This window comes from Portunus trituberculatus, chromosome 15, assembly GCF_017591435.1.
Source record: "Portunus trituberculatus isolate SZX2019 chromosome 15, ASM1759143v1, whole genome shotgun sequence".
NCBI lineage: Eukaryota > Metazoa > Arthropoda > Malacostraca > Decapoda > Portunidae > Portunus > Portunus trituberculatus.
The window spans coordinates 19063629-19090225 of record NC_059269.1 but is presented as its reverse complement, the minus strand read 5'-3'; the positions used below and the strand labels follow the sequence as shown (position 1 = coordinate 19090225).

Below are 26597 nucleotides of genomic sequence, written 5' to 3'. Positions count from 1 at the left end.
AAGTTTTACTCGTCAATGCAAAAGACACACGCGTCACATTCACAGCTGCAGATGTCACAGATCAAATTGCGATTCACATGCATATTAACAGGTCCGCATTTCGCTCTTCATTCTCTGTCTGGCTCTACCTACTACTGTGCTTGCTTTTTAATTTACACGCAAATGAAACGAATGGATAATGGAAATAAAATAATGCGTCCGTGTTCTGACTTTATCGAAATATACGTAGGATGGTGTCTGTTGTGCTGCAATGGCTGGGTAGGTAGGTGGATGGGCGAGTGTAGTAGTAGTAGTAGTAGTAGTAGTAGTAGTAGTAGTAGTAGTAGTAGTAGTAGTAGTAGTAGTAGTAGTAGTAGTAGTAGTAGTAGTAGTAGTAGTAGTAGTAGTAGTAGAAGTGGTGGTGGTGATGGTGTATTTCCTGCTACAATATTACAAACACGCATCAGTAATATTACGAAGCAGAAGAAGAAGAAGAAGAAGAAGAAGAAGAAGAAGAAGAAGAAGAAGAAAGAAAAAGAAGAAGAAGAAGAAGAAGAAGAAGAAGAAAGAAAGAAAAGAAGAAGAAGAAGAAGAAGAAAAGAAAGAAAAAGAAGAAGAAAAAGAAGAAGACGATCATTTTAGGTAGAGACAAATACACCTTATAACATCAAAACGATGGACTCAAAGACACACGACACGCTGAACCAAGAAGTGCAACTCCACCTGACGACATGAAAGGATAAATTATGACCTCTCTTCCACTCGATCATCTTACCCACTTCCCATCCATCTCTCCCTCATTCCTGCTCCACTACCTGTTTAGTAGAAGTAGTAGTAGTAGTAGTAGTAGTAGTAGTAGTAGTAGTAGTAGTAGTAGTAGTAGTAGTAGTAGTAGTAGTAGTAGTAGTAGTAGTAGTAGTTGTTGTTGTTGTTGTTGTTGTTGTTGTTGTTGTTGTTGTTGTAGTAGTAGTAGTAGTAGTAGTAGTAGAGAGAGAGAGAGAGAGAGAGAGAGAGAGAGAGAGAGATTAGAATTACTCTTTACGGTAGCCACATTTCCCCGCCTCGATTATCCCCAAACAAGACGCATAATTGAAAAGGCTGAAAGAATTCTTGGGTCATAGGTCCCCCCCAGGCAGTCAGTAAAGGTTGCCTACACCGGCCGCCACCTCCTCTTCCTCTTCCTCCTCCTCCTGCTCCCCCTGCGGCCGCGCCTCATTAATCGGTTTGGTAAGTTTGATAATGAGGGCTTTGCCTAATATATTGTTTTCATCTAAAAAAAAATCCAGCAGCAGACCAGTTGATATACGCAATTAAAATTAAACTTTAGATGATGGAGGCTCTGTTTTCACCTCAACTCCCCTCAGCAACGAGAGAGAGAGAGAGAGAGAGAGAGAGAGAGAGAGAGAGAGAGAGAGAGATATGGGGTGGTTGAGGGAGTAGGTGGTAGATGGAGGTGATAACATGGAGGGGTTAAAAAAGGAGATGTCGATTACTTTACGTCACAGCTTCTGGCCAACGATATTTGATTAAAATTTCCTAAGTTAACATGTCGTTCTAGGTAAAAGTAAGGGTAGGAAGTCTGCTTCGTCAAGTAGGAAGGTCTGTGCGTACTATAGGTATAAGATGAGAATTTTGAACTATACTTGCACTCTTCCAGTCCCTCTCCAACTATATTAGCTCATTTCCCCGCGCCTGTGAACTCTGCATTTCCAATCTCCTCCATTTACTTTGCTCCTGATAGCCTCTCCGGTTGGCTCGTCTGCATAACAAGTCCGAATTTGACTTGCAGATGCATTCCTCCAGTAATATCAGTTTAGGTATGCACAGTGATCAGAAAGACCTGGTAATAAGGCCATTTCCAGCCCTCGTAGTGGTGACGGTATTATTTGCTCCATATTAGTTTCCCTTTTCCTGTACCGTCCCGACTCCCTTTCCCTCGCCCTCCAGTCAGGTATGGTAATGAGAGGCCGCTCATGTTTCTCACCTACACTGCCTCAGAGAGAGAGAGAGAGAGAGAGAGAGAGAGAGAGAGAGAGAGAGAGAGAGAGTACTAAAATATTGACGAGGTGGTGGTTGTGGTGATGGTGTCTGTCTGATTTGAACTTCCGATAGGTATTGTTAGTTATTTGAAGGATTTTATAGCTGGCTAAGCAAAGCCACAACTATAGGTAGGTGCTTGATCGCTCTTTTGGTTATGAATGTTGTGTTTAGACACCATGCACTAACTCTTTCTTTGATTACAGTTCTTTGAGAACACTGCGAAAAAGAAAACATAATTGAATAGAGAAAATAGGAATACGTCATTATTTTTTCTTTCTTCTTCTTTCTTTCTTTTTAAGTTATTAAAGAAACTATAGCAAAGTACATATCTAAATTGTCGCTGAAGATAATAATAAATCACGAGCAGGGAAAAGCTTCATAACTTACCCAAACACCATTTCATCACGAGGAGGTACACGGCGGCCTGAGAATAATGACCCGTTTTCAGATGCGCTTTGTTCTGTCACCACAATTATTTTCCAAACCCACAGAGATTATTAGCCGAATTTTCAACAGTATTTTTTCTATCAATACTGTAAAAATCTCGTTAGTCTGTCACTAGAACCGCAAAAACATTCTTAAAAATCTATGTAACTTCATCTACAGCTTCTTGACAGTGGTGGAGACGCGACGCACGTTTCAGAATATGCTCCAACATTGCGTGTCTCTTCAATGGGACCGTGAGACACGACGAGGTATAAAGACAAAACAGTAAAAATAGAACGTAAAATAAACCATATTCGAATTATGCCCTCGAACATGCACGTGTTAATTTAAACCGAGACAGCTAAAAAAATAAAGAAAGAAAAACGAAAGAAAAACTACTAACAGAGATAAGATATCAGAAAAACAAAGAAAAACGGAATACAAAACCTGACAATCGGACACAATTAAGTCTCACAATCGTAGCAAACACAATATATGAGATAAGATGGGGGAAAAGAAGGAAACGAAATAACGTGTCTGACTCTGCGGTTATAGGGACAGATTCTATACCTGAAGAGATGTTAGGTCAATATATTCGATCCCTGGTGAATATTCGACACAGCCCGTTGCTCTCCTGCGTATCAAGGGATCGCGAGCTTCCACTGAGGGGGGTGCTTGGGTGAGTGGGTCCTCCTCCTCGAAAAGTAAGTTAATAAATAAATATGGGAGGATGAAATGCAGAAGAATAGAACTACCACGAAGGATTTTTCAGTCGTAGAAGCAAGAACTACTCCATTTTGGCGCAGTGCCGTGCACCTTTATAATTAAGCAAAATGTCACTTACTGGTAGGGTTGCTACCTGTCCCTTAAAATACGGAACCGTTCCGTATTGAAGCGTGAAATGCTGCGTTCCACATTGAACCAATACGGAACGCCATTTGTTCCGTATTTGCCTGTATGAATAGTCAAGCAAATGAAATAAGTTAATAAGTCATCGTGACCAAATATTGAAACAAATACATAACCAGTTCACAAAAATATATGAGTTTGTTAGGAGTTTGTCGTGCCGCCCGTGTGTTATGTGAACAGTACATGTAATATCTCGCTCCGCCTCCTCGTCCTCGGTCCATCACCAACGGTTGTCAGTCTAGAAATGAGAGGGGCGTAGAACACTGCTGCTGTGCTGTGCCATGCCTATGTCTCATCCCTGTGAGGTACCTGGTACTGAACATGGCTACGTCTGCAGGATCTGTACACTTGGAAAATGTATAAGTAATGGCTATATTTATGATCCATTCATATTCCAGGTAGCTACTGTTTTCTCCAAACGAGTTTTTTTTTTTTTTTTCTTTAATTAAGGGAAATATATTTTTCAGTGTCTCATTCTTTAGAATTTATACAGACACATGTAGTTTCAAAAATATATTACTGATAACTTGACTGATGAACGTATTTTGCAATGTATCCTCACATTTAGTCAAGATATCCTTGAATTCCTCCTAATACAGTGTACTTATGGAAGAGCTTATCTTCAAGCCTTGTCAATATGATTGACTTTCTACCCGCCATCACTGTTCCAACCTCAGCTAATGCGTTCCGTATTTTTAGGAGGTGGAGGTGGCAACCCTACTTACTGGGGAGTGGGTCAATACCTGCAGGGAGGGAAGTCACGGAAGAAACGTACGTCTAAACTCTAAAGTAATACTGGAAAGAAAAATACTTGTTTAACTTCGTTGCGGGCGCTGCCTGAAGTAGCCTATGTTGGTGAAATTAAAGGGAAGCGAAGCAAGAATTCAGAAGCAGGTACATTATTAATGGAAGCATATTTATACCTTTATTCATTGATAATAATAAACATTCTTTTTTTTCTTTTGTGGGAGTGGGGAGACTTATGTAAAAAGATTTACTAAAAGTAGTGCTCAAGAAAAATTTTTGATAGCCTACTAAGATTCTCTTCTCTTTGGGACACTTCATTTCATAAGCAGCAGACGTAAGTGACACAAACTCTAATTAACGAAACGCAATCCATTTCTCGTTGCGTTGCCTACACATATTCCACCACATCCAAACATTTCATTTCATTTTTTATTTTCTTACTCTATTCATGTATTACTTTACTTTATTTTTCATAATTCTTACTTTATTAACTCAAAAGCAGAATATTTCCCGAGTAACCTTGGCAAATTATTTAGACTACTTACTGTCTGTAAAGAACGTAATTTAGTGCATTGAGTGATTCAGTCCAAGGACAGCAATAAGTGGTGTAGCTTAATGCCTCACACCTGTAATGCTTCAGGACCACACACTCTCTCCTTCCCTATTAGTCACTCATCCCAGAAACGGACTCACTCCCACCACTTCAAGTACACCTTACCTCACCAAGGTGACAAAGTCCTAACCACCACCTAACACCCCTAACACCCAAATGGAAGTACCGCCCCAGGCACTTTAAACTCCTTCACCCGAGATACAGACTTGCTGCTACCACTTCCTGCATACTTCACTGGAACAACATTCATACAGTTTCACCACGTAACACAAGCTATGTTGTGATGCACATGAACCTGCTACAAACTCGATGCAACGCTATAGGGCTGAAATAACGCCCAAGAACTGAGGGCACATCACTGCACCTCTACTGTCCTTCTTGCTCTTAACGAAACTTTTCATATGTTTATGAAATATCTCTGGCCTCTGGCTGTGTGTGTGTGTGTGTGTGTGTGTGTGTGTGTGTGTGTGTGTGTGTGTGTGTGTGTGTGTGTGTGTGTGTGTGTGTGTTATTCACATATTTCATTATTTTGAAATGCTTTGAACTCTCTTTATGAACAATTTCCATCTTTTATGATGCAGAATCCTTATTAGATTATCACACACAGGTCTTCGTGTGCCTACATGACTTGGAGCAGAATTCAGATATTTCACAAGATTTCTGATATGTTACATAATAACATGTGAAGGCTCATCCTGACTTTTCGCTCCTAGGTAAATTAATAACGCACCCATAACTCAAAAAGATAATGATAAAAGTGATTTGTCCACTTTTTAATACATTTGATATTTGCAAAGAAGCACACATGATTTTCCTGAAATAATATTTACAATTGGCAAACAAAAAAACAAATATTTTTCAACAATACATGCAAACCATCTCAATTCTATCAAAAATTTTTCTAAAATCGTACTCTCATATCAATGGCCAATCCAAATCAAGACACCATCAGTACTCTATTCTTTTATCCTTTTGAATGGACACTGCTTAAAGGTTCACACAAACTATGAAATGCATCAGTCACTATTTCATACTGGTGCCACACTGACTACAATTCCACAACAATGATAACAGTGAATTTGCAATTCATTTCTAGAACTCCTGCATTTCAAAAATGCATAATGCTCATAGTTTTTAACTAAATATTTCAGAGATGAAAGGTAAGAATGTACTGCTAGCTTTTGAACCACATCATGATAATAATATTTCAACACATATAATACACTTCATAAGGATATTCATATTCATATCCATATAGATATTAAACAATGTGTGCATTTGTTTCATCACTAAATACAAAGGCACTTTTCTTTAAAAAGGAGTAAAATAATTTCTTTAATAATCTATGAGTTTTTGTTCAACAATCATAAGCTTTTACTTGAACTAAGTAATATTTTTTTTCAAAGGTCAAAATAAACAAGTACCTTAAACTATCTAATGCCCAGGGGCATCATTTGACATCACAGTTAGGTGTTCTCTTGGCCAGGGTGTTCTTTCCTTGCTGCCCGCCTCACACAGCGAGGACATTCCTTCCTGCCACGTGCACAGCTGGAATGATACACTCCATAGCACACACCACACTGTTGAGAAAATTAAAAACAAGTACAGTTACTACTATCATATCTCAAATCCTATATCATATATCAAACTACCAGATTATATTGCCATACATTGATGTATGTTGTACCTACTAGAGTGAAAAATAATTGTACAGGTTAATGGCCTTGTTCACTAAACAGTAACACCATCTGGTAGCACACACAAAACTATAGTCTGATGTGTGCATTGCAGAATTATAATAATTACTTTTTTTATGTTTTATTCAGCATTTTGGAATCACAACATTTTTATACAAGTTATACAAGTAAAACTGAGATAGTGTAGAAAGCCTCGAGAAGATAGATTTTTGCTAATAAAAGAAATTTATGAGTAACTACTGCTGTTTAACTTGTCTTTTAATGTCAATGCGTTGTTTTTTCAAATATGAAAGACATATCATGCGTTGTCACCTTTGTATAGTCACTACTTACTGTGTAAGTGTTTCCCAGCTGGAATGGGTATAGCACTTCATTGTCTGAGCACAGTTCACAATGGAATCCTCGGACAGAACACACTTCACAGTGAGTGACATGGTCTCGGCCAAAGGTGACAGCATATCTTACTTTTGAAACCAGCTGACCACTTGCTACAAGTTGTAGATCCTGATGGAATTAAAGTACACCTGTTATTTCTAAATGTGTATGATGAACAATTCACCTGCTATCAAAATATAATATATTGCATAGAAAACTGAAATCTTATATTGTAGAACGCTAAAAAAATGCATGGGAAAGGAATCAGTTTCATATCCTCAAGTCTTCTGAGTCTACTTGGTAATACGGTATCAACTTGCAGTGTTGCACTCCTGCATATCTTCCCAAGGAGCAGTGCACAAGCAGTTTGGCACTTTGACTCAGGCACTAAATCACCCCTGACAAGTAGTGTCAAAACAAAAATTCATCCATCATCATAAGCCCATGCCCTAAAGTAGCACCAAATATATGCAACTACCTCATGAAACTTTAAAAATTTGCTTATTTTTGCCAAACACCTGCAAAATTAAAGTATGGAAGTACTGTAATGTACATAAAAAATAAATAAATAAAGCAAAAAGTTTTAAAGACTAAAATTTCCAGGTGTTCTATATAATACTTACAAACACAGAATATAGATGTACATGTTCATAGAGGTGTTCCCTTGGCCAAACTAGCTTTCGAAGTTTCTGCCCCGCGTCTGAACGGCACGTGAATAAGTAAGCACGTACATACAACAGCTGAGTCCGCAACATCTGAACATGGAACATTTTTGTGGACATATAGCTTTGATTTTTTACTGTCAACATTAATAAAGGGCAATATTATCAAATTCGGTTCTGCATTAAGCAATATCAATTATAAATTAAACAATTATCTTAATCCAAAAATTATCTGATTCTTTCAAAATAAATACATGACAAATAGAAGCATGAAGCAGACATACTACTACCACCCAGTCCATTTCAAAATTTCAAACAAATATCAATCAGACACAGAAGGATGCACACCTGTAGTTCTGCCAGGTCTTCAATGTGACAGTAAAGCCTGGGATTCACTGTTCTCAAGTCAATAAGTGGTAGGTGATTTACGGATGACAGCCACTGAAAATTGGCTGAGCATACAGGATACAGTGTGAAATCCCAGTTATGAACAATACGAGCAGGTATCAGTGCAGATTCATTCTCATGACACTCATAACAGTAGTACTTGGAGTCATAGCCACAGACCCTGTTAAGATCAGAAAGTTACTTACTGAGTCTTTAATTTGTATGCATTGTGATATTAGTTTTGTCAGCAGCCACTACAGAGGATAATTTATTGTCATCACAGTCATATAGTCTATCTTCCAAGGAGATAATATTGAGTAATTCATTCCTTTTTTCTGTTTTGCCTGTTAGACATTATTTGTGACAACAGTTACATACAGAGATTGATCCTTGATAAATTCTAACTATCTGAACACACATACTGCCAACCTTGGCTTGCCATATATCATGCCAATGTAGGATTTGCACTGGTTACACTTGTAGGATTGGGCATCCAGACCCTCCTCCGTGGTCAGTCTGGTCAGAAGTGGCAACAGGCATCTCATCTCCTGAAAGGATACAATTATATGTGATAAATCATCTAAGCATTAAAATAGCTACATAATAGCAGTATTCACAATAGGAAAAAGAAAACTTGATATGCCACACTCGGCATGACCACCTATGCATTACCTCAGCACTAGGCTGCTTCACTGGAACAACCTCATAGCTCAGCTTTTCTGCAACATCTGATTGAGATGACTGAAATGAACAAAATTTCAATTAAAACTCAACTTCACTTCAAACAAAATTAAATACTTCCTAAAACTTTTGGCAGGTTTAATTTATAATAGCAATTAATGAATTACCATTTGAATCTACATCACTAAATGAGTCATGTGGGCAATGACTCCACTAAGATTCAGTATTACTTCCTGAAACAAAAAAAAATTGGATCACTCTTTATTCCTTGATTAAATCAAATGCAACTCAAACTATTTCAAACAAGCATCAAACTTACCAAAGTATACATAGCATTCCTCTGCTAAAGTGTTTCATGAGTGATCACATAAATAAATATTATGATAATAATTCTCATTTATTCCCATTCACTGTGGGACAAGATAGAACCAGTCCTGTTTTTAAGCAATGACTGGATGTGACACTTGCTGGCCCTACACTGATGACACCAGGTTACTATATCTGTGTAGACTTTAAAGTCTACACTGATATTACTTGCCTTGCCACAAGTCTCTATTATCAAATGAAAGAGACAACTATGTTAGTTTCTCTTACCTAAGTCGATGGCTGTTAGTTATTACTTCCAAATGCTAGGCTACCCTGCCCAATAAGATATAAAGTTTCAGAAGGTTAGATAAAAGGTTAAAAATGGTTAAGTAATGAGCTATGACAGTCATCAATTAAGTAATTCTATAGAATTGTGGTACCAAAATTTCTCCACAAGACTTTATGTATTACAAATCTTAACTGTTGATGAGCTTGTAGTTTGATAAACACACAACATTTCCTGGCAACAATGGCACTACTCTTCCCATTCATTCTACATAATCATGAGCCTTGTTTAGATAAGCTGCCCATTGAGTTGTGGCTCATGTCCTCACTACCACATTAATAAAATCACATCTCACAAATGTTCAGTTTCAATATGATGACAAAAGGATAATTACTCTAAGTATTACATCCATATTTTAGTGATGTCCAGACTATGTCTAAGTTAATAAACATGAAAATTTTAATATTTCCATGAACTGCAGAGGATCGTTTGGGAAAATGATGAAAGACCAGCATAGACCACTTCACAGACTTCTATGAGAATGTACAATGAGGCACAACACACCACTGTTACTCTGCTCCTCCATGACAACTTGTTGAAAGAAGTACTATTTCTGTTCCATCACTTCTTCAAACGTCATTTATACTTTGGAATAACAAAATTAATGGGATAACAATATTAAAATTATGTACTAATAAATTACAATTATCACCAATAGTAATATGAGCAGACAGCAATGTGTCATGGCAAGTAATAAAGCATAATATATAAAATTTTATTTTCAGTAAGCCTCATCGTGAAACACTAAAACGTCGTTACAGAACTGAAGTTTACATGTTAAGTGCAACATTTGATATGTACATACAAGCATGTCACTAAAGATAAAGGCAAACTGACAAACACAGCGCCAGAAAACAAGTGTCACAACCAAAGAAAATAAGACTAAAAAATAACAACTTTTGAGCTAGTACAATTTTGGCATAGTAAGCAGCTAATAGTATTTTCACACAAAAGAAAAAATTCTGAAAATGAACACACAAACACTTTTTTCACAGTACTGTTGTCTTACTAGATCCTACCCCTCTTTCCCACGATAAGTAATCTGTAGCATCACTTTTACTATTGGCATCATTCATAGATTCATGTGCATTTGTATTTATCTTGTACATACACCTCTACAACAATGGATGATCCAGGAAATACAAATATTCTAACAACAAAAATCTGAGAGCCTAGATTACTTAAAGGCTTATGTTGCTGGCTGTCATGTGCCTGACACTAACCATCACAACACCTAATACAGATTTCTTAACACCCATGCTCCTATATAGAAAACTGACAGTGGTTATTTTTATCCCTAAGAACCAGATTTTGTGAACTTAACTCAATGGTAAAACTGAATATAGTACTTCAATGCAATATACTTAAATTTGAACAAATGTACTGCTAAAAACTATCTAGTGAAGTGACGTGTTTCTCAAGAAGAAATCAAATAGCTATGTACATACAATAATTTTGGAGAATCATGGGAATTATTGCCTTGTTATAACATATGACTTGAACTTTCAATTATATAATTCAATTATATATGAAGTCAGTCACATTTTCACAAGAAATTAAGGTCATTAGAAGTGAAGTGAACCTATTTGTAGGAAATAAACACTTGTTAACCATTAGTATCACAGAAAAGACTAGAAAGTTTAATTTGAGTAACCTAACAAAGAGCATAAACATTTCACATTATTTCCAACCTTCTGTACTGCAGCTTCCTCATGCCAGGATGCAAGTCCATCTCCTAGCTTAACACAAGTTCACTGCCAACCAACACTGCTCTTCCATGACATGTTCTCCTATAATCACATTTCATTTTACTAGTTTCATCTGATGCTCTACCTCTATTGTACACAAGATCCTTTATATACAGCTATGAATTTGGTCTTGATTGTACAATTAAACCTGCTATCAAGGAGCATAAAAGGATACGTGAAATGTACATAAAAACTATCAGTAAACTCATTTCTACCACACTATAGAAAGTCATCCATAAGACCACATTCACAAGAATCTCCAAATCATTAGTCCACTGGTCTAAACAAGACAGATTTTTGTTGACATACAGACAACTGTGGTGCACAACAGTAGCTGGGAGAAGAATACACAAAAAAAATAATAAATAGGAACACACACACACACACACACACACACACACACACACACACACACATGAATGAGGGTGGTGGAGAGGGAGATGACATGGTGATGCTCTGATCACAAGGAGGGGCAAGGCATGGACCAGGAGGGGAAGGTTAGTTGGGTGGAACCTAAAGTCTTTGAGATAGTTTAACTAATCAAAGGAAAACTGAAGCCTTCACCTGGTGTGGGGCTACCAGGTGTTAGTACAGAGAAATTATATGGCCAGGATTGGCAAGGAGTCAAACACTGGCATACAAATTCAGATTCATCTGAATACATCAAACATAAAAATAACTTTTGTGACTGACATGGCAGAACAATTGGTAGGAGAGTCCTCATAAGGGCCACATCAAAATGCTGAGTACAAAACAGATTTACTACAGTCACCACAGCACCATTATAAATTTGCTGTATGCATCAAGGTGCACTGACCTATTACAGTATCAAGTTGTTTTACTAAGTATAATCAAAGTCATCACATAAAGAAGTGTTCCTGCATTTCTTTCTTCTTTTTCTTTTATACAGGGTGGGGTGCGGATACTTCCCAATTTGAGAATGAAATAAAAACCTGTTCACACTTCACAATTCTTTATTCTTCTTTTATGCCATTCACACAACATAAGAGATTTACTTTTACACTGTTTTAAAGACAATATCTTTTAAATGTCCACCTCCATTGTCAATACACTGATTCAGATGATTTCGGATGCTTTGGTCTACTCTCTCCAGCATTTTGAGAGGTATATTGGCTATTTCAGTTTGATGGCGTTCTGTAGGTCTTCCAGGGTCTGTGGACGGTCGTTATAAACCAGGGATTTGAGATATCCCCACAGGAAATATTCACAGGGGGCTAAATCAGTGTGTGCCCACACTGCACGCATTTCAATGGGATTCCTGAGAGAAGCTTTTCCCGACCGACTGATTTCCCTGAGAGGAGACTTAAACTGGCCTGCTTGCTCACTTGATTTAGCCCCCTGTGCTTATTTTCTGTGGGGATTGGTTTATAACGACCGTCCACAGACCCTGGAAGACCTACAGAACGCCATCCGAACTGAAATAGCCAATATACCGCTCAAAATGCTGGAGAGATTAGACCAAAGCATCCGAAATCATCTGAATCAGTGTATTGACAATGGAGGTGGACATTTAAAAGATATTGTCTTTAAAACAGTGTAAAAGTAAATCTCCCATGTTGTGTGAAAGGCATAAAAGAAGAATAAAGAATTGTGAAGTGTGAACAGGTTTTAATTTCATTCTCAAATCAGGAAGTATCCGCGCCCCACCCTGTATTAAGGAGACTGGTTAAGGGTGATGGAGAAAAGTTTGTGCAACACTTCCTAAAAAAAAAGACAGAGATATTGGAACCAAAAAGATGATGCCATGCCAGTTTAATTGTGAACATAAGAAAGGAAATGTTAGGGATATCATCACATCAATACAAAAGTTGCTAGAAGAGCTTTCATTCGCCCTACAGAGGCAACACAAAATCTTGATAGGTCATATGTATTTTGTAAAAATCTAACAAAAATTTTGCTGAATAAGAATGTTTGGCTCAGTGCAAAATTTGTGAAAACACCAAGACTTTGAAGAAAAATAGACAGCAAGAAAAGAAAATTTGATGTTTCCTGCAAGATGATACGGTGCCATCAAGAGAATCAAGAGGAAACTAGTGCAACCAGCTGAACACAACTATGTACGTAGACTTAACAAAATAACAAATCTCAGTTTCAGTATAAAAAGGGATTTGAAAGCTTCAAAATTGTAAAATATAAAAAAAAGTTGACCACATGTCACATGCAACCAGCCTCATGAAAATAATGATCCTATGGAATAAAAAAAATGGTGAACATGTGAAGTGTTAAAGAAAAAATATAAAAAATGTGAAGTATTAACAATAAAATGCTACTGAAAACATTAATGTTAATCATTATATTAAATGCATATACCTGTACACAATAAAAAATAAGACAGAAGTTAGGCTGGTAAAACGTATGACAACTCAAGGACAAGACATGTATTTATGGCAGATAAGAAACAAAGTAGTGAGAGAAAAAATAATAAGGTCATTCATATGTAATAAGAAAACAACATGCAACCAGATATGAGAGGAGAAAATAGAAAGAAATCTTTGTCACCCAGTACACTAGTTTTGCAGTGATGATGATTAAATAGATAATGAAGATTTCTACTGTGGTTAGTAAGTATAAACTAATTATCTTTACATACCTCATTAGAAACTTCTTCACTTGGAGTGGAGGATGGTGAGAGGTCTAAGTCAGGCACTACCAGGCCTGGCACAGAAGGGAATCCACCAAGGCCCTCTAAATCTGAGAACAATCTATTGTACTCTGGAGCCGTTTCAATTGTGCTGTGCGACATAGAGTCAATGCTCCACTCCCTCCCAAACACTCTGTCAGTGTCTGTGCTTGAGATAGAAGTTTCTAGCTGATTGATTTGGTTATCAGGGAGGACATTTTCCTGTTTTCTTTGGCTGCTGTCTTCAGAGTCTTGTTCAATGGTGGGAGATATTTCCCTTTTCTTTTCCTTGCTTGTTTCAATCAAATTAGACTTGGTGTCTTGCAAAATTTCTTTGGTTTTGATAGAACTTTCGTCTTCATGCTTTGCTGTATCTGCTTCACTTTTTTCCATATAGTCACTGATAAAACTAGTTTCTGGTGTGCCCCCAATGATCATGTCAAACATGTGGTCACTGATTGGAGTTGAGACAAAAGGAATACCCACACCATGAGTTTGGACATCATGCACTGTGCTTGCCACATCTGTTGCTGCCAGAACTGGATCAGATATCATACCCTGGAAAAGATTATCAGTTTCTACCATGAGTATTTCATTACTATGAACTTATGACTATTATCAATTAGGCTGAGGGTAACATCTCAATTTCACATTATCTGAGAATCACTACACAAGACTTCAGACACACTTCCATTACTTCTTTCACTTTGATTTGTAAAGTGGGATTGGAATTCACTAACCCAAACCTTACCAACACAACATGACTAAGCCATGCATGGAAATTTGTTCATTCTTTAGCTATACACAAGTTTACAAGATGACTGAAAAGACATAAGAAGGTAATAAACCAGGAAACCAGGTACAATAAACAACATTTCCAATGTATGGATCCTTATGGTTGTAACACAATACCAATTGGCAAAAAAGAATGATGAGATATATCAATGGATGTCATATTCAATTCATTTCAGTCTCACCTGAATGCTAGGTGTCCATATCCCAGCTAGAACCAATGGTGTTTGAGTCCAAGTGTTGAGCACAGCAGCATTGGTGGCCAAACTGAAGGTAAGGGAAGCCAGGGGTTGCAATACACCCAATGTGATATCTGCTCTTTCAGGATCCCTCAGGAATGCTGTAGTCCTACCAAACAAAATAAAACATTTAGAAAGTTTAATTTTGCCTTCTAAATGAGAGTAAAAAATCATTCCAATTATACAATTATCTTAATCTTTTTCCTATATATGCATGGTTGGCCATTATATATATATATATATATATATATATATATATATATATATATATATATATATATATATATATATATATATATATATATATACAAACCCTCATTGCCATACCATCAAAATTTCATAATAAAATCAACAACTGCAGAATCACTTCCCCAAAAGAATGCAGTAATAAAATCAAGCTCCTAAATTTGCATATTTTTACTGAGCCTTCACTAATCTTCCTCAAGGTCTTGACTCGAGTGTGCTTTGACCTACTCACTGTCTTCAGCCTCTTGATAGTACTTCCACTTGCAACTTCTACTCCTGTATTCAATAGAAACCACCAATTAACCTACATATCATAGGTATAGCTTTTTCTTATACTTTTCTTTCAATACCATCTGCCTCCTCAACTCCAATACAAGGAGTTCTTGGATCTATCTCAATTTCATGGAAACATTTACATAGCATTGTTAGAGGAAAGACTCATGCACACTTATAAATGTACAGTTTTCACCTTACCATCTCTTCATTCACAATCTTACATATTTCCAGTGGTTTTAACGGATAAAGGTAAAGCTAACATTCTACCAAACAATAATCCAACTTTTCTTAAACATTCCTGAACAATGGAACTTTGGCTAGCCAGTCACATCAACACTGTATCCCAGATTCTTTTGATGAATTACACAAGGCCTCACTCAAAGGATGTTAACAATATATATATATATATATATATATATATATATATATATATATATATATATATATATATATATATATATATATATATATATATAAATGGCCCAGTTCCTTTTCCTAGTTGGCACTCACTTGTAGTAGTCCTTCAGAGTGTGAGAGTCCTGCAGTAAGACACTCAGGTAACTGAAGATCTGGCCATTGTTGAGAGCTAAACGAACCCAAGCCCGGCTTCTTCCCACCTCACTGCTAATGAATGACAGTTCATTGACCTGTTGAAAAAGCAAGGATATATATAAGCTAATAAGATCTCCAACGGTACATACGATATCATATCTTCAATAAACATTCTCTGAATTACACTTATAGCTTTACACACATAAGAATCATCAATAGTATGAATATCATATACTTAGTTTATTTCAAGATCAAGTCACTAAAGGAGACGAGAGGAGAGGAGAGGAGAGGAGAGGAGAGGAGAGAAGAGAAGAGAAGAGAAGAGAAGAGAAGAGAAGAGAAGAGAAGAGAAGAGAAGAGAGAGAGAAGAGAAGAGAAGAGAAGAGGAGAGGAGAGGAGAGGAAAGAAGAGAGGAAAAAGAAAAGGAAATAAAAGAAAAGAAGAGAATAGAAATTAAAAAGAAAATAGAGAGAAGATAAGAGAAAAGAGAAATAAAAGAAAAGAAGAGAATAGAAATTAAAAAGAAAATAGGAGAGAAGATAAGAGAGAGAAGAAGAAGAAGAAGAAAAGAGTAGAAAAGGTAAGATGAGAGGAGATGAGGAGGAGGAGGAGGAGGAGGAGGAGGAGGAGGAGGAGGAGGAGGAGGAGGAGGAGGAGGAGGAGGAGGAGGAGGAGGAGGAGGTATAGAGGCATGAAGTAATAATCACCTGTTCAATTGAGTCCCTGTGACTAATTATCAGAATGACTGGCCAGAAGTTTGGGACAGGCATTCGGTCAGGATCAGCTCCAAGCAGAACTGACATCTTCTCACTGAAGGAATCTCGCAGGCCATGAATAAAGATGGCTTCCAGGACATTGCAGAGAACATTAGTGTTGTCTGAATGCCCTAAGACTGGTCCATGGGATACACTTGGTGAATACCTTGGTCCTGAGTTGCTTGTGGTCCCTCCAGGTTGAAGCACACTTTGTACAGCTTCCTTGAGCCGTGTCACCAGGGAACTACAGATGGCAGCTTCCCTTTTCTCACGTTTCAGGCGATGAGTGAACATGTTTTCATCAAATAGTAATAATAATAATTTGGAAAGAAGTTAACTTAATTACAACAGAAATGAATGTTAATCTATCAAGGTCAGTTTAAACTCCTGTAGCACTTTAGTAGTGTGCTCATAAGCAATACCTCTACGAACAAGTCTGTAGGATCCAGTTTGAGAGAGATCAATTATTGTAGAACCCTCTCTACATTCTGTCTGTTCACCAATGCGACCACTATCATACACACAGTGAAGTTTGTCCCAAAGCTCACTGAACTCTTCCACACACAGAGGACTATCCTTTGTGCTTATATTGGCACTTGTCAAGGCTATTGGTGACCCACAGTATCTTACCACTGTTCTGATAAATTCTTCATCAGGTATACGGATGCCAACCAGGTCTGTTCCAGGATTCAAAGCAGAATTGAGCAGGGAAGTACGCTGGAATATTAATGTAACTGGGCCAGGCAATAAGGAGTTCAGAAGTGAGTGAGGTACAGTGACTTTTCCCCAGTGGTACACATCCGCTACTTCCGCCACACAGATGGCAAGTGGTTTTGTTGAATTACGTTTCTTTATCTTGTAAATATTCTCTACAGCTGTATTGTTCTGGGCTAAGGCAGCAATTCCATACAGTGTGTCTGTAGGTAGAGCAATCACATGGCCCGAGACTAGTGCAGTAGCAGCTCTCTTGGCATGACAGGCAACTGAAGGCCCCTCCAATACTTGCACAACATTATTCATTGGAGTATCAATAGTTAACCAATCCACTATAGTACTACTCATCCGCCTCACTGATCTATGAATTACAGATAACAACTTCATAAAAACTAAAGTACGGATGTCACCAGCAGAAGATAACACTGTTCTTAGTATAGTCCACAACTTTTTAAGCATTTATAGTCTTATTCCTTCCACCGATGACCACACGCTGGGGCACAACACTTATAAAAGAGGGTCATTGGTTCATCAGCAGATCTTGTCTGCACCTGCATGAAATAAGCTCTTGGGTGGGAACACTTGGGACACGGCTCATCAGTGGAATCTACATTCTTCCAGGCAGCAGCACCTCCGAGAACATCATCCAGAGCCTTTAGTTTGGGATAGATCTTGTAGGAGACACACCTCTTGATGGGGAAGACATAGGGGCAGGTAACACAAGAAAATCGCATGCCCTAAAGGAATAACCAGGTATTAAGGTAATGTTCATAAGAAAATTAATAAAAAATTAATCAATGAGAGTGGTTAACATAAAGGTATTGTATTTCTTTTATTCAGCAATAAACAATTTCACTTAAATACCATAAAATATCTGTCGCCACTCTTATTTCATATTCACTTGATTTTTGTTAACATTTCTGCTTTGTTACTATAGTGTTCCTGCTTCCTCTAAGTACTGTATTCATCTTAAACCTGAGTAAATATTTGGAGTATTACTAACTAATATTCAGAATTTAAAGAGGATTATTTTTCAGGCAAGGTATATATGTTCTTTGTTGCTTAGAAACACTGCACTAACCTGTGGACTTTCCTCCACAATCAGGAGGTTGGCACAAGTGGGGCAGAAGTAAAGCATTCTCTGCTACATCTGGAAATTAAAGATAGCATGAAACACATTTACTTTACTTAAACCGTATCATACAAAATGCAAAAAGAGAAAGTAGCATTATGTAAAGAATTACACCTTTTCAATTGATTTATGAAAAAATTCCTTCAATTACAGGGAAAGAGCTCATTGTATGTTCTAAGCTGACATAATAAATACAAGTTTGTTACTATGCAACACTTTCACTACAAAATCTTACACCCATACTTAAAAGACAATTACAGAATCTAGGTTTCACAATCTTGATCCTGACTGAAAAGTACAGTTTTAGATCTGAATCGCTCAAACTCAAGAGTTATAATTCAACATTTAACCACCTAACCATAGGGCAAACATCTCTGCCACCAGTACTGGGGATAACTGCTGTTCCTTAGTCTCTTGACTGAACGATTCAAGTCTTAAGGTGCTGTCATACTAGCGCATTTCCAACAACTTTCTGAAAATAAACAATTTCATGAGCGCACCCACTAACACGCTACACTTTCATCAACAGCATATAAGCATGGTTCCACACACATAGTGGATAAGGTGGTGAGCGTGGGATCAGGCAGACGTCCATGCATAGGTTCGAATCCCACCACGTACAGCCTTAAAAACACTTTGCCATTTGTCGAGTGGTTTAAAGTTACCTACATATCACCATGATACCCAGGTTCTAGGTGGTTACACTCACGATGATCTTGGCGGTGACATGGGCCCTAATATGGGTACCACTATAAATAAAATTGCCTGCGCCACTAATGGGCGGAAGCTGAACAGCGCTTCCCATACACTCTTCAAGTGTGCCTACAGGCGCTAAGGCCTTACCGTAAAAAAAAAAAAAAAAAAAAAAAAATCTTTATACCAGTGGTAGGTGGTGGTGAGCGTGGAATCAGGCAGTCACCCACACATAGGTTCAAATCCCACCACGTACCATCTTGATGCTTTGCCATTTGTCGAGTGGTTTCAAGTTACCTCCATGTCACCATGATAGCCAGGTTCTAGGTAGTTATACTAAATATGCACTTGGGTCCTAATATGGATACCACTATAAACAAAATTGCCTTTGCCACTAATGGGTGGAAGCTGAACAGCACTTCCCATACTCTTCAAGTAAAACCTACAGGTGCTACAGGCCACAACATAAAAAAAAATAAATAAATAAAAAACATGCTTTTCCTAAGCAAGTACCACTTAGAGGTCCTGTATAATCCCCACATACCATTTGGTTCTAGAAATACTCAATTCCAACAAATATCAATTTATCACAACTAGAACACACAAATGAACTAACAACAAGGAACACAACTCAATTTAATGTATCCGTTTCTTCTCCACGAGCTGATCAAACCCAGAGTAACTTATATAAGGCAATAATCATTTTTCTGAGAAACTAATTAATACAATTTACTAAAAATTGCATATGATCCTGAAAGTATTCATGTACCACCTAGATGACCTTCACGTACCACTATTGGTACACGTACCACAGGTTGGGAACCATTGCACTATATTATATATATAAAGACAAAAACACTGCCTTCTAGCCTTTCCTGCCCAGCATGGTAATATCATCCCTTATAAAACAAGGTAACATTGAAACAGAAATGTGTAACTGGCAACTCATACCAGTAAGCTACATTTCCATCCTCAATGTAGCATAACTGGCAATTCATATCAGCAGGCCCAGCAGGCCTGGGATCCCAACGAGTGGTCTTCATGGCCTGCAACATAGCTACCTCTGAATTTTTCATTTCCTACTTAGCTACCTGTAGGTCACTTTATGCATTTACATTATTTCATGTATAATAGTGAAAAGTAAGTACAGAATGGATTCATTGTCTCATTTCTAAGAATAATTGGTTTGAAGGGGCTACCAACATTAACCCGTAAGAGGTCAACCACGTACATGTCTTTGCTTACTATCTATGGTCAATCACGTACAAGTACGTTCGCCCCTTTCTCGGTTTCCATGCGTTTGAAATTCCCTCCAGCTTACAATATTTATGTTCTTTGAAGTGTCTAGCATATATCAGCACAGTTTCCTGTCATTCTGACATGGGTTAGTCATCCCCCTCCCCCACCCCTCCCTGCTGCCTAGCCTTAGCGTGACTCAAAAAAAAATGGAGTGAATTGTTATTATTGTCATGAATGTGATGTAGCTCTATGCATTGAGCCTTGTTTTGAAGAATATCACACCCTGTTGCAATACTAAAAAGCTTAGATACTGAAAGAAATAATAATAAACAATATTTTGTGGTAAACTGAGCAAATTATTTTTTTACATTATATTTACAGTACTTACAAATATTTTTTTTTTTTTTCATTTCATAAAACATGGGTTAATTTATGAATATGTAACCATTATACACATGTCTCGTAGGAGAAAAATATCGATAAAACGATTTAAAAAGCCTTATTCAGAAGTTGTGTGTCTGGCAGCATCACTGAGCGAGGTAAATTTAAAGCTCCAGCTGGACATAAAAAAATGACAATTTCGAGCTTTAACTCTTATTTTTACTTTTCTATGCCCATTTTGAGTTATATGGAATAAAAAAAAAAAGTGAAATTTTTGGTGACCTGAACGAGTATTCGGAGGTAAATCAGTGCTGACCTCTTACAGGTTAATCTTGGCCACCATGGTGAACCTGAAGTATAGAAAGGGGATGGGGTTGTTCAAACCTGTTCCAGTGCTATAGGTGAGGAATAAGGCAGGATGGGGAAGGGGAATATTGATGTTATGGCCATAAGTCTAAAACTCTAAGGGTTGGGAGAATATTTGCCTCTATACTTCAGTATTACAAATGTAATGCTAGATATTTAAAATCTAAAATAAACAGAAAAGGCAAACATCAAAACTTGAAGCAAAGTGATGCCAGTGTGACTGTTGGTTACTTGAACACCCATGCTATACCCTTCCACACCCTGCCTGGCCAATGCAACACTAACTTTTTTTGGTAAAAGTCATGAATAGGACCTCCTTTCTAATCATTAAAACAAGCCTGCAAGATGATAAAGTACTTACTATACAACATGTCTGTGATGTTTTTAATGTGGGGACAGCTTTTGTAAGGCTGTAGTAATTGAATGAATATTCCAGTGCCTGCAGAATCTAAGTCCACGATGATTTGGTTGGTTATTACAGTTTCATACAATAAACTCTAGATGATTTGTTCTTACTATTTACAACATTTTCAGTAAGTACACTACCTGCCGCAAATGAATAATAACGCTGCAATAAGTCTAGGAATATGCGGTGTTCGGCGAGTTTTTCTTAAGTCCAGCAAGTTGCAGCAAGCCACGCTCCAGCCAGTGATTTCTAATATGGCGGCAGACAGGTGTATGGATTGTGACCTTGGGTTATTTGCATTTGTTTTGAAATATAGTTAGGTTTGTTAAGGTTAGGTTAGGTTAGGTTAGGTTAGGTTAGGTTAGGTTAGGTTAGGTTAGGTTAGGTTAGGTTAGGTTAGGTTAGGTTAGTTTTGATTAGGTTAGGTTAGCAAATTTTCCTATTTTTTCGTTAAAAACGGCTTTTTTTGTTCTTCGAATTTTTTTTCGGATCGCCATATTTCGCCTCTTTTGGCTCCCCCCCCTAAAATCCCCGATTCCCCACAGTGCCCCAAGCCTGCTGGAGCAAGAGTTGGGGGAAGCAGGAAAAGGAGGAGGTCCTATTCTTGACTTTTACCCTTTTTTTTCACAAACATTGCACTGAAATTTTTACTAAAACATTGATACACCCTACTTGCATCCATCAGTTCTTCACACATATCATAACTCGGCTCTTCATTCTCCATACTTTAACTAACATTATGTTCAGGGGAATGGCGAACTTAGTTCAACTTACCAAGAGACTTCAGCTTTACCAGTATTTCACAGGTAATTTCTTCCACTTGTTAGACCAGCATGTAGCCAACTATGGTAATAAACATGTGGCCAGACTGGTGCAGTGTTCGTCTTCTGGGTGGCATGTGGCTTAGCATTGCATCACACCAGCGCATCCGTCACTACTTTCGCGCCTCTCACTTCTCCCTCACCTAACTTTCCTTGTAGCATCAACTACCCTTGCTATCCAAGTGATGCAAAATACCCTATCAACCTTGCACCCAGCCAGCCTGCTGCAGCAGTCTACACAATCACTCACCCTACGTACACAGCTGCTGCTGCTTGCGGCGGCCACATGACGCAACATAAACAACACAGTAAACACTACCCTGAACCAATCCTTTCAATATTTGTAATACATTTACAACATGAATACATCATTATCATATTTAGATCATAATTAACGATGAAACGAAAGAAGAATTATCTATTCATTTTTATTTTGATCTTGATCTTAAGGCTACCGTGGGATTTCTCAAGGAGGTTATGGTAGATTGGGATGTCTCCTTCAACCTCCTTTGTATTAGTTGTACAATAAAGTAGTAGTATAATAGTATATAGTAGTAGTAGTAGTAGTAGTAGTAGTAGTAGTAGTAGTAGTAGTAGTAGTAGTAGTAATAGTAGTTTAGAACCTGGGGTTCGGGAATCCTCAAGGATTCACAAGACTTCCAGGCGTACTTAGATGGCTGATCTAATAATATCTTTGTAGTACCATTGCATATTGAGTTAGTCTCAAGTCATTAAATTAACATTTTGTTCGATGTCAGATTACTAGGGGTTTGGATAGATGGTCTTATAACTCAGGGAGTTTTTAACGAGAAAAAAAGGTTGAGAATCCCAAGTTTAGAATTCTCAAAGTGGGATCGCGTTCCCCAGAGGGGTCGCGAAATAATTATATGGGGTCGCAATCGAGATCGAGCAACCCCTCGTCTTCCCTCCTCCGTCTGTCAGTACAGTGGTCGATGTGTCCGATGTGTCCGATGTCCAATAATACATCACAGTCACGTTATGTATGCATACTTTCTCATGCATGCATGTTTTGTTTTGTTTTTCGTTTTTTTGCAGTATAAAGTACGCCGCACTTATTGATATATATTTATATATATTGATAATAAAATTAATATATAGTTACTATTTTGTAATGTGTGTCCTCACTTCAGAACATTTCATTTTAGAGTTATTCGTGGAGTTGCACGTGACACATACAGTTATGCACTCAGTAAAAGAATGGTGAGAGGGCCATCAGTATCAGTTTGCAAGACTCGTGTAACTCTACTCTCGTGACAGTGTTATTCTTTAACCTGCGCCATGGAACGGTGGCTAATTCGTAGAGCTACAAGCAAGAACACATCAACAGACATCACTGAAACATCCGATGATGCTTATTCCGAGCAACCAAGCACATCAAGTGGGAATGAGAGCCATGAAGGTCATAACACAGAAACGTACCAGTGTGAGAAATCATCCAAGCGCCGAAAATATCAGGAAGAATTAAAAAGAATGGAGGCGTATTCATGACATTGCAGATGACATTCGGTGTCAACTAATTGACAGAGTGAAGAATGTGAGGCAGCTATACTTTGCAGGTTGATGAGTCGACTAACATTTCAAATTCTGCTCAGTTACTCGTATTCATAAGATATGTACAGTGTTGATGGAAAATTTCATGTTTTGCTATTTTCACAGTTAGGCATTTGTACGTGAGATGGGATCGCCGCGGGATCGGTGTGTCGGTATGCGCAGATGGTGCTGGGGCAATGCTGGATAAAAGGAAAGGATTAAGAAAAATTAAATCTTGTATGTGGCTCCTAATATGAATTTCATTCATTGTATTATTCATCGGTAAGATCTTACCAGTCAGGCTCTTGTTCTAGAACTCAACAGTGTTCTTGAAACTGCAATTAAAACAGTCAATTTCATAAAGTCACGGTCACTGTACGCCAGATTGTTTGCCACACATTGTGTAAGGAGATGGGTTCGGACTACGAGGCTTTATTGCCCGAGTCAGAGATGGCTCTCCCGAAGTAAAGTTTTCACACGCCTGTATCAGATGAGGGATGAAGTTCGGCTCTATCTTCTTGAATGTGGGTTCATACTCTCTTCTCATTTGTGTGACTCCGTATGGCTAGCAAAACTTACATATCTTGCAAGCATATATGAAAAAAAAACTGAATGTTCTGAACTTGTCAATATAAGGCCAAAACACAAATATTTTGACAATGCCTGATGAAGTAAATGTATTCAGAAGGAGGCTGGAACGATGGGCTGTGAGATCTGAAGAGTGATATGTTGAAGAATTCGCTGAAGAGAATGAACTGCACTCATGTTGGATAACATGAGAGGATCCATTGCTACTCACCTTCAAAGCTCCTTCGAACACTTCAAAAATTACTTAAAAAAAAAAAACAACTTTACAGCGACACGATTGAATACGATAACTGTTCACTGCTACCGGAATTATCATCAAATCTAGATCTAAATCGATGGAATGCTTGAAATTTCGAGTGATCGAACCTGACGCATGAAGTTTGAGTCGACAATACTGGATAAGTTTTGAATATCAGTGACAGAAGAATGTCCATGAAGGATTACCCAAAGACCGCAATGAACATACCGACGCCTTTCAGATAGACCTTACCCACGGTCCAGATATACAGATGTATATCTGCATGGACCGTGGACTTACCTTTGTGAAGTTACATTTTTCACACACACACACACACACACACACACACACACACACACACACACACACACACATATATATATATATATATATATATATATATATATATATATATATATATATATATATATATATATATATATATATAGAGAGAGAGAGAGAGAGAGAGAGAGAGAGAGAGAGATCCATGTAAACTTACGTGTACTGTACATGCATATAATGATACATACATATGTAGGTACTGTACGTGCATAGGCATACATTCATACTACATACATACATACATACGTACATACACATACATGCATACATGCACTTACATACATACATGCACATACATACATACAAACAAACATGCATACATATAAAAGCAAGCAAATACACGGAGACATGGAAATACGTTATAGTGATTGTCAGAAATGAGTTGTTGTTGGGGAGGGGATTACGACTACATTGAAGTAAAAAAGTAGCAAGTCGCAGACCAAAAAAAGTTTGAGAACCCTTGGAAACAGTATACTGTAGAGTGCATGAAAATAAATCAAACGTTCATATTGAGCCCAGAATCTTTTTAAGAATAATTCAAGTTATTATAGAATCACGAATGAATAAAGAAATTATCAAAGTAGGTGGAAATAAAAAAATAAAAAACAATGTGAACCGAAATTATATCACGAACAAATAGGGAAAGAGACAAAGTTGCTGGAAGTTATCGTTCGGCTTGCGTGTCTCCGGGGCCTCGGCCCTCGGTGTTACTCGCCTACTCCCGCTATCAGCGACAGTGAGTTGCTGGCTGGTCTATGCAGCTGCTGTGGTTACGAGTCTTCATATCAGCACTTGCCGTGGTTGTCTTTGCAGGAGTGATAAGTTCAAGGTATGTAAGGAAATGTTAGTATCTGATAGAGAGAGATTCCTTCCGTCTGAGATAAGTTAAAAGAGTCATTGCAGCCACAGCATAATTCGTGTGTAAATGTGTATGTAGCTGTGGCTATGTGCACGTCTGCTGTGCAGAGGTGAGGTGAACAGTTGCTGTGCCGGCGCCACGCTGGCGGCTCCCCTGCAGCCTTCATCATTTGCTGGATCGTGTTGAAAGAAATAGACAAAAGTATAAGTAGAATGGTGTACACCGTGTGTAATTCTAAAACCCTTTGCCAGGTCTACATCTCACAGTTCGGAGCATTTTTACCTACAATTTACCCTATCGGAAATTGATAATAGATTTACTGTAGTTAGGGTACAACAGGGAGGATGTTCAGGTTACAACATATAGGTTAGTTTTACCGTATGGTACGTTCAAGGGGAGGGAGGAGTATTGGTTAAAACCGCAAATTTATCGCTACTTCTATACGCAGTATTTATGTGCTGGTTTGTACCTGTCAGTATGTCCTAACACCAAGAAATGCATTAAGATCAAAAACTCTCATGGGATTGCACAAAGCACCTCACACCAAAATGACAACCAAGGACAGAAATTCGAAAGCTAACAACAGTTTTGAGAACCACATATTTATCTTTGAAGGCATTGGTGTCGCACAGTGTAATGATAGTTTAAGCCATGAGTGGGAATTGTCAGTGATAAAACTCCACTGGCAGGACAGTCAACAAAGGTACAGGACATCTTATCAGTCAGTTCATCATGGCCATCATGGTACATACAAGTATAACCTAGTCAACCCCAACACCTTTGCTTGGGTTTTCTCATCATGTTTAGACACATTTCAAGTGTTAACATTTACTACTTACTTCTTTCATAT

The 26597-nt window shown here is 37.9% G+C and overlaps 4 protein-coding genes across 13 annotated transcripts in view; 1 reads left to right on the top strand and 3 right to left on the bottom strand.

Moving 5' to 3' along the window:
• Positions 1 to 5475: 5475 nt before the first annotated feature.
• Positions 5476 to 16711, bottom strand: LOC123504051 (run domain Beclin-1-interacting and cysteine-rich domain-containing protein-like). The gene is made up of 10 exons (XM_045254303.1): positions 16370 to 16711; positions 15621 to 15757; positions 14535 to 14697; positions 13528 to 14115; positions 8508 to 8576; positions 8265 to 8383; positions 7797 to 8016; positions 7410 to 7541; positions 6745 to 6915; positions 5476 to 6294 (listed from the first exon to the last, which is right to left on the bottom strand). The coding sequence occupies exons 1-10, from the start codon at positions 16709 to 16711 to the stop codon at positions 6181 to 6183; spliced, it is 2055 nt and encodes a 684-aa protein (XP_045110238.1). The 3' UTR covers positions 5476 to 6180.
• A 66-nt stretch (positions 16712 to 16777) lies between these two features.
• On the bottom strand, positions 16778 to 17596 carry LOC123504052 (yrdC domain-containing protein, mitochondrial-like). Its single transcript, XM_045254304.1, has one exon. The coding sequence runs from the start codon at positions 17588 to 17590 to the stop codon at positions 16778 to 16780; it is 813 nt and encodes a 270-aa protein (XP_045110239.1). The 5' UTR covers positions 17591 to 17596.
• LOC123504053 (DNA-directed RNA polymerase III subunit RPC10-like) lies at positions 17596 to 22495 on the bottom strand. 7 transcript variants are annotated; one of them, XM_045254307.1, is made up of 4 exons: positions 22123 to 22413; positions 18622 to 18735; positions 18213 to 18281; positions 17596 to 17868 (listed from the first exon to the last, which is right to left on the bottom strand). In XM_045254307.1, the coding sequence occupies exons 3-4, from the start codon at positions 18267 to 18269 to the stop codon at positions 17599 to 17601; spliced, it is 327 nt and encodes a 108-aa protein (XP_045110242.1). In that variant the 5' UTR covers positions 18270 to 18281; positions 18622 to 18735; positions 22123 to 22413; the 3' UTR covers positions 17596 to 17598. The 7 variants fall into 7 exon arrangements, with proteins under 7 accessions (XP_045110242.1, XP_045110240.1, XP_045110245.1 ...); XM_045254305.1 differs by lacking the exons at positions 18622 to 18735; positions 22123 to 22413 and adding an exon at positions 22420 to 22495; XM_045254310.1 differs by lacking the exons at positions 18622 to 18735; positions 22123 to 22413 and adding an exon at positions 22420 to 22482 and having other exon boundaries at positions 17596 to 17820.
• Positions 22496 to 25558: 3063 nt separating this feature from the next.
• Positions 25559 to 26597, top strand: part of LOC123504056 (glucosamine-6-phosphate isomerase-like) — a 14891-nt gene continuing 13852 nt past the window's right edge. For 2 of the 4 annotated variants that reach the window (XM_045254319.1, XM_045254320.1), the window contains exon 1: positions 25560 to 25717. The gene's annotated coding sequence lies outside the window, so the exon portion shown is untranslated. Of the gene's footprint in view, positions 25718 to 25797; positions 25949 to 26597 lie in introns of those variants that run through there. The other 2 variants (XM_045254317.1, XM_045254318.1) reach the window with 2 other exon arrangements.